The 8,029-nt window shown below is 40.5% G+C and overlaps 1 protein-coding gene across 1 annotated transcript; it reads left to right on the top strand.

Moving 5' to 3' along the window:
* The first annotated feature begins 312 nt into the window (after positions 1 to 312).
* Positions 313 to 6,250, top strand: gorab (golgin, rab6-interacting). Its single transcript, XM_017718472.2, has 5 exons — positions 313 to 519; positions 1,309 to 1,627; positions 2,147 to 2,248; positions 2,330 to 2,470; positions 5,649 to 6,250. Exons 1-5 carry the CDS (start codon positions 456 to 458, stop codon positions 6,064 to 6,066), a joined length of 1,044 nt encoding a protein of 347 aa, XP_017573961.1. The 5' UTR covers positions 313 to 455; the 3' UTR covers positions 6,067 to 6,250.
* The last annotated feature ends 1,779 nt before the right edge of the window (positions 6,251 to 8,029 follow it).

The following is an 8,029-nucleotide window of genomic DNA, read 5'->3' as shown; positions in this document are numbered from 1 at the left end:
TATATATATATATATATATATACACTGCTCAAATATATACATATATACAGCTGAGAATGTTTTACATCACCTGTTGAATCGATGTGTCTCCTCTTACACTGCCCGTGATTTCATTCTTTTATATGTGGCTCACCTGGTATTTCATTCATATAAATGTAAACGGAATTTATTCACATATTTTGTATTTCACCGTTGGCTTACTGTAGTAATGTGCATCGTAAAATGCAGCTTCACCGTATTTTTATTTTGACGGCGAAATCTGAGGACTCCTGTATTGGGTGCCGTCGTGGGTCTTTAACGTGGCAGCAGCTGTAAACAGACATGGCTGCGGAGAAGCTTTAGGCTGCGAGCTTGCTGAAAGTTTTTGTGGAAATGTGGAACTTTCTGCCTCTTTAAATGTTGGAAACTGTTGCCTTTTTACAGACGCCTTCCACCAAAGACCCTATAGCTGCACAATGGCTTCGTGGGCTGGGTTTTCAGACGAAGAACTGCGGAGGATTCAGCTGAAAGGCGAACCGAGTAAGTTGACATGAGCTAAAGCTAAAGCTAAAGCGGCTCGACTGTCCTTTCGGCAAAACCCCTGAAAACCATTAGTAACGTTCATCTTTACCGCATCACGGTGATAATATAATGTTTTATACTACTGCTTGTTCACATTCACACTGGTGTGGGTTATGGAGCTGACCTTAGCTTCACTTCCTGAGCTTTTCATTTCAAAATGAAAGAATTAAAATGAGTATGCAGGAGAACAGCACAGGCCTAAATGCTCGTCTCCCACAGTGAGGGAGTTTTTGATGACATAGTTTGTGTACATTTGTCCCCTTAGAGGAAAGGATCACAAGGCACGAGGGGCCACTTAATGATTTTATTAATATGAATATGACGCCACGTGATTTTACTTGCCAAGGCCTCTCAAACCAAATAAGCGTCTATGGGGAAGTGTGGACCTGGACATTAAATTATCACTCTTCGCTGTCACTAAAACATTTAATTGAGGAAATATCTTTTGGAAGAACTGTGCATCATCACACCACTTTAAAGCTGTTTTGGCTGCTCACCTTACGAAGGTACTTCAACTCCTTTTTTCCTTGACATGTAGAAATCCCTGTAGGTTATGTAGCTAATGTTGGCTTTACTTCCTGCCAGATTTCATTTAAAAATGAAAAGTCTCGTTTTGACTGAGACGCCGGCATGTAATTTAGCTGCTGCACCATTTACGGTGGACCGGGAAAATTAGAATAAGAAGGTGGTCATGTTGAACATGGAGCTGACTCTCTTTTCTCTCTCTGATTTGATCTGTCTGAACAGGCGAGGCTGCTGTCCGTGCTGCTCTGGGTCGAGGTCGGAGATCTGCTCCCACTAACCGGAGCAGGCAGCAGCTGCAGCGGGAGAGAGCCCTGCAGCTGGCCGCTAAGCAGAACGATGACGGTGGTTCTCTGCTGCCTCCTGACCAGCAGCTCAAGGTTTCTTCTCCTTCTCCGTCCAGTCCCAGCCACATGAGTCCGACCAATCCAAGAACCGAAGAGCTGAAGCCGTCTGAACCGGAGACAGTGAAACATGAGCCGGAGCCACAACCAAAGGATCAGCCTTTAGTGGTCAAGGAGCTGGATAAAGTGGAAGTGGAACTGTTAGTAAGTCTAGTGACATTTAAGGGAGTGGCGGTAATGCGACTAACATTACCTGGGTGAACCTTTAGAGTACTTTGTTTATAAAGTCAGCAGAAGTGTTTTTAGTGTTTTATAAGAAAGTGTCTGTTTTTTGATGAGTGTAGCAAAAATCAATTCATTAATTCATTCATTCATTCATTCATTCATCCATCCATCCATTCATTCCCTGCACTAATAAGTAGTCTGTAATATGTTTGCAGCAATACCTTCATTGATAGTATTGGTGCTAAAGCTTTCTGTACACTTCTGCATCGGTCTGCAGTAGTTAGATAGGTGGCCGAACCTGTTTTCACCAAAGTGCAAACATTGAAGCTGAGAGTGAAGTGCATGCCCCCACGTAGACGTCTGGCTGAGAGCAGGAAAAGTACTAAACTGTATTTCAGAAGTGTTCCAGAAATTAGAAATATTATTGTAGTTTAATGCTGTGATTGTCTTCAATCAGTAATTACATAGTTGTTGTATACATTTACTTATTGTAGGCGAGAGAAGACCCGTCTACAGCAGCTTCAGTGGGAGCAACGGGTGATGGAAGAGAAGAATAAAAGGAGGAAAGCCCTCCTGGCTAAGACCATCGCTGAAAAGTAAGACCAACACACACCAACTTTCTAAAAATCCTCTGATATCTCAGATTTTTAGTTTAAGTCAAACTCCCTGTTTCACAGGTCTAAGCAGACTCAGGCAGAAGCTGTGAAGCTGAAGAAGATTCAGAAGGAGCTCCAAGCTCTGGATGATTCAGTGTCAAATGACATTGCTATTCTCAGGAACCTGATAGAGGAAGCCAGCCTGGAGTATTCCGTAGCATGGTAACAAACCAGTTTGTTGCATTTTGTGGTTGACTTTATTGTAATTATCTAGGAAGGGGGGGTTTTAAGGCAGCAGTATTGGCAGTCTGTGTAGCGTCAACACGACCCATCAGTCTTCCCATTTTAGGGATATACGTCAGCCGTTTTCTGCTCAGGCTGTGCACTACTTTGAATTGTGCTTGCAGTGTTGTTACTGCAGAAGGTGTTTGAACAAATACCCAAATGAGCACTCCTAAAAATGTTTTTTTGTTCTTTGCTGATGGCACTTTGATCAGTGCCAATGTTCTGTGGGTGTTTTTTGGCAAATCAAGGCATTCACATGATCTAGGAAATTAATATTTGAGTTTGAATGTAGCACAGATGTTTTACAGGGTAATGTATGCAATGTTTTTTTAATATCATATTGCAAATTTGATGGAATATATACATTTAAGAGAAAATTTAGTCCGGGATGATTTGTAGGTCAGTTTTAAGGATAAATTGTATGTATGTAACAGATAATATGAAGCTGTCTCACATCCAACCCACAGGGACCCCTGTCATAGTTAAAATATTAGTTCAAGCCATGCAGTTCTACTTTAATTAAACCTTGTGCGCACAGTACCAGTGATAACATTGCTCAGTGTCACTTGGGCAGGCTTCAGCTGGGTAGGCGTTTCAAAGCAGAATAGCACTTATCCAACCTAGGCTATATCTGCTTACTTAAATCACATGAGACAAATGTTTGAAAGTGGATATTTTTAAACAAAAATAAGCTAATTAATTGTTTAATTTCTCACTGTTTTTCACTTAATTTATACTCCAGCTTACCAGAAATGCTTCATAGGCCAAACCATTTTGCTTACTTTTTTACATTTTTCTTACAAGGGGCAAATTGTTACTGTCTGTTAACCTTTTATCTTTTAAAATGCTAACTTTTTACAAGAGAAGAGTAAAAAAAAAAAAAAAACATAACTTAATTTTTTCGATTGGTTCATTTATTGTGACATTTTGGCACAAGATAAAGCAGTGGTCACCAACCCCGGACCTGGAGGTCTACTTTCCTTCAGAGTTTAGTATCAGCCTGCATCTAACGTGCCCCTCCCCCTTTACCAAACACTAATGCATCTGATCCAGCCAGTCAAGGACTTCTGAAGAAGTTGCTTAGCTGGAGCAGGTGTGGATTGTGGTTGTTTACACTCTGCAGCAGGCCTGTCAAACTGGGGACCTTCCAGGCCATTTGAGGAGATTAGCGTTTACCTTCATCTAATGCTCTGTATTCAGTTTATGAAGGCCTTGCTGATTAACTGATGACCTGAATCAGGTGTGTTTTATGAGGCAGTGTGCTGAAGAGAAGTGGAGTGTGACACATGCGCTGCAGGAAGGTAGATCTCCAGGACAAGGGTTGGTGACCAGTGCTGTAATGGTTGTCTAATGTTTTCAATTTAAGAAAAAAACACACAAATGAAGATACAGACTTTTTTGTATTGTTGTTAATCAAATCGAGCTCATTAATTTGTAGACCACTGTATACAACTAGTCCTATGTGCTCCTCTTAATTCTGTCATGATCCTTCAGACTAGCGGTATGTCTGAATGGGGATGGGCAGAAGCACTGCTGTAGGTCCTGATCTGATAAGTCTGCTTAGTGTCTGAATATTGCCTTTTATGAGATTACAGTAGATTCCAATAGTCAATATTGGATAACACAATGTGACACAATGAAAATTACACATGAATGAGAGTCTGTTTGATCAGCAGACTGATGAAGGATTTTAGTGCTAGTAGTCAATATTGTACACCATTGACTACCTTTTGTTAATATTAAGGACTTGTAATGTATAAAAGTCTTCAGTTCCTCATATGTTCCACATTCTGAGGGAGGAATATAGCAGTATCCATGCTGTGTCTGTTCAAAAGACATAGTGAGACTGTAATAACAACAATGTGCTTATTCTTGAGCAAGGGCTGGAACATCTGTATTAATTCAAGATGAGTTAAATTGCGGTTTGTTCAAATGGGAATTAAACATAATTAGAAAGGATGCTCCTTTGAAATGCAGTATTCAGACAGTGTCTGCTTACATGGTCATTACATTTCTAGTCACTCAGCATCTGAGAGATCCAAAATACTGATCTTGTGAGGTTTGTTCTTCTTGCTTTTGTCACATTTGCTTTTATGTTGAAGGTGAAAATACTGCCCCCTAGAGCACAGACTGCTTGTTCATTTTAAAGCATGAAGATGAAAAACGCTTGCAGTCTTTCAGATCAGTGTTTATTGAAACATTTGCCATTTCAGTTCACATATTCTGTGCTGTTTGTGTTCTGGCGATGATCTGGAAGTAGCATTTGGATCAGCTTTGTCTTGTTTGCAGGAGCATATTCCCACAGACGTGAAAGATAATACGCAGACAGTAATTAATAATAAATGTGGGACATTGCCTTTTTGCCTTCATATAGCCCATATTTCCTTTTGAAGCAAAGGAAAGCTGCCCCAGTAGCCTATAAAGATGCTTTACCTAATTGAATTTTACAACAGGATTCACTGTTTTAAGGCGACTTTTCAGCATTTCTCCATCTTTTTCAATTGTTCAGATGTAAACAGTATGTCAGAGTGACTGGAAATTAAATGGTGCATTGTAGAGACTCATTTTCTTTAAAGTGGTGGTGACGGACAGCAAAACTCATGATTTCTTCAGTGCAAATACAGCCCTTTTTATTCATTATCCAAAACCACTAGTGTGTGTGTGTGTATGTGTGTATATATATATATATATATATATATATATATATATATATATATATATATATATATTTGTTTTCATGTTACAATGGGGCTAAATCATTTTTTAAAAGTTTTCTTGGAGTGCCATTTGCATCATTGCATGAATAACTGTTTTCTGTAAGGAAGCTTTTAGAGGCTTAAACTCTTCTGGACATTTGGTTCCTATCACAACTGCTGAACAATTGGCTCTGTAAATTTCTCTAGAACGCAGCATTTCACATCAAAAAACCCTGAACGACTTTATGTACATCTTAATGAATGAATTGCGTAGAAATATTTGAAAAAACTGATGGATTTCTTGTTTAACAGTGATGAAGGGATTTCTGCTCTTACTTGCCCCCTTACTGCCATTCCTTCCCAGCACTAGCAATTTAAAACCAACCTAACGTGTTCATTGTTCCTCTTGTACGTGGCAGGAAGCGCTTGGAGAAGGCTGAGGTCGAATACGTGGCAGCAAAGCTGGACCTGCACAAGAAGACCGAGGCGAAGGAGCAGCTCACAGAGCACCTCAGTGCTATCATTCAGCAGAACGAGCTGCGCAAAGCCCGCAAGCTTGAGGAGTTGATGCTGCAGCTGGAGCTCAATGCAGAAGAGGAGGCGGTCACAGTAAGCCATGCCCACCAGGCTGCACAGGAGGGGGGCATAGAGAAGCAAAAGGAGGAGAGGGAGAGCCTCCCTCAGCCAGCTGCGGTGAACGGGCCCGCAGTGGAAAGTGATGAGAAAACACAGATGGATAACGTAGATAATAGCAAGGATGGTGCCACGACGGTGCCAAAAACGAGCCAAGATCAGGAGAAGGAACTGTTTACAGCAGCCGCAGAGAGCAGGAGTTAGCCCCCACCTTCCCACCCTTCACTCTGTAGTTTGTGGGCTGTTTGGCTGTTAAAGGAACGTTCCAGAGTTTTTCAACCTACTCTCTTTTTGCCACATCAGTAACTTGTGATGAATTACTATGGGTATTCATTTTGGCATGTTTTCCTGTACTTGGTAAAAGAACGAAAACATCCACTGATCTTAAGCACCTGCTTCCATTCTAAGTTCTTTTCCTTTCTGTGTCGTAATTGTCAGTGGTCAGTAGCCGTGTGCAGCGGAAAGACATTAGGTTGAAAATGCTGGAGTATTTCTTTAAAACGGCCAGACTTTTTAGTCTATTGATTTGTATTATGAGTATATTGGCACTACTCGGGGACTTTTTTGAGGCCAGCTTTATGAATGAATGTTTTGCACAAGCTGATTACCAAAAGATGGTGGAGAAATTATTTATTACGATGGAGAACAGCAGATCAAACATTTTGGGGTGCTGCTTTAATATCTTAAGGCAGTGATGGAGCAACTATTGTAATGGAGCCTTTGTTTAATGTAACAGTTTTTTTCCCCTATGAGTTCTATGTTATCATTGTTAACATGATCAATGCTTTTTACTCTATACTTTATACTTGGTACTTTATTCTTGGATCTTTACACTTCAAGCTTTTTTAAACTTTATATACTTTGGTTATCTACATTGTCGCTGTCCAGTGAAAAACCATGTATCTCCATTTTTTTTTTTTTGTTTATTTTTCTACATCATTTCAACACAACAGCTGTCTTTACATTAACTTGCATTGAAAGGTAAGAGTGTTTTTACCTTCTCCTGTAAAGTTACAATTTTGGAGAGACTATTTTCTCTTTGGACAGCGAGGAAGTACTTTTGGGCTGTTTTTTGAACTGTTTTTGGTGGGTGCTTCGTTTAGCACTCCTCTCTCTGTGAGTGGTGCCCTTTTGAAAGGACTTTATTCATTAATTGTAACACTATTTGTGTCTTTGTGGGCCTTTTTTCAGCACCGTTATAACTCGTCATAAAATGTGACGTTTTTGAAAGTAGCTCCTCTGAGTCCTGCACACCAGCTGCTTGATCAGCAAACCAAAGGCAGTGTTGAGACCACACAGAACAGAGTAATCTATAAATGACAGCATGAAATAACCCAAAGCAACTGCGTCCAAATCGATAACAGCAGGTTTGATCATGCGAGGCGAAGATGAAAGCAGCTATTTTTCTATTAGGAAGGGAAAAGGGGGCTTGGGCTGAACAGTGGAGAGAAGCTGTATGGCATGTTTATGTGCTGCTTCTCTCTGAACATGGTGGGTTTCTTTTTTCACCCCCTCTTTATGAATTATTCAGAAAAGTAAACTCTCAGTCGAGTCGCTCCTGAAGGGCAGTGCGCTCACAAAATGGTAAGACGATCTCTTCAAATTTATGGAGGTTATTCACCCGGTTTCCACCCTGCTGTCAGCTCGTTACTGGTCAGCCCGAGTGCTGTGGACTGATGTTAAGATGTCCGCTTGCAGTTTTGACAGAAGCTCAGAGCTTTGGGTGTTTTAAGGCTTAATTAAAGCAGTGAGAGGCCTGAGTGGTTCAGTAGCTGATTGGAGGGGCTCTTTCATACTGTTTTCTGTCTGTGTGTGGGGAGTGAATAATTACACTTTTGTGCTTTTACACGGTTTATATATATTCATTTTCTAAGCAGTCGGCTTTATATACAGATTTTATATTTATATTTGTCAAATTTTAAAATAAATGATTGAAAATGAGCCGTTTTCCTGTTTTTAAGAGCTACTTGCATTTGAATGGTGCTGTCATTCAGTGTCACTGCAGTAGTTGTTTGGGTTAAAGGGGAACTCCACCAGTTTTTCAGAATTTCTTGCAGTATAAACAGGTCAGTTGGTAGCTGGTTGATATGAAGTGGTTTGTTGTAGAGAAACTGATTTCTTCACAGTGCTGCTGATGGGAACCAGGGGTCACGAATATGACCAACGC

The sequence above is a fragment of the Pygocentrus nattereri genome, chromosome 4 (genome assembly GCF_015220715.1).
Source record: "Pygocentrus nattereri isolate fPygNat1 chromosome 4, fPygNat1.pri, whole genome shotgun sequence".
Classification (NCBI taxonomy): Eukaryota; Metazoa; Chordata; class Actinopteri; order Characiformes; family Serrasalmidae; genus Pygocentrus; species Pygocentrus nattereri.
Note: the sequence above shows the minus strand (reverse complement) of the source record. Positions and strands in the feature narration are given on the sequence as shown.

Excerpts from the sequence above, each read along its gene's own strand:
- gorab (XM_017718472.2), top strand. The coding sequence starts at position 456 with ATGGCTTCGTGGGCTGGGTTTTCAGACGAAGAACTGCGGAGGATTCAG. Across the intron at positions 520-1,308 it reads TCAGCTGAAAGGCGAACCGA|GCGAGGCTGCTGTCCGTGCT; the intron begins GTAAGTTGACAT and ends CTGTCTGAACAG. Across the intron at positions 2,249-2,329 it reads GCTAAGACCATCGCTGAAAA|GTCTAAGCAGACTCAGGCAG; the intron begins GTAAGACCAACA and ends CCTGTTTCACAG.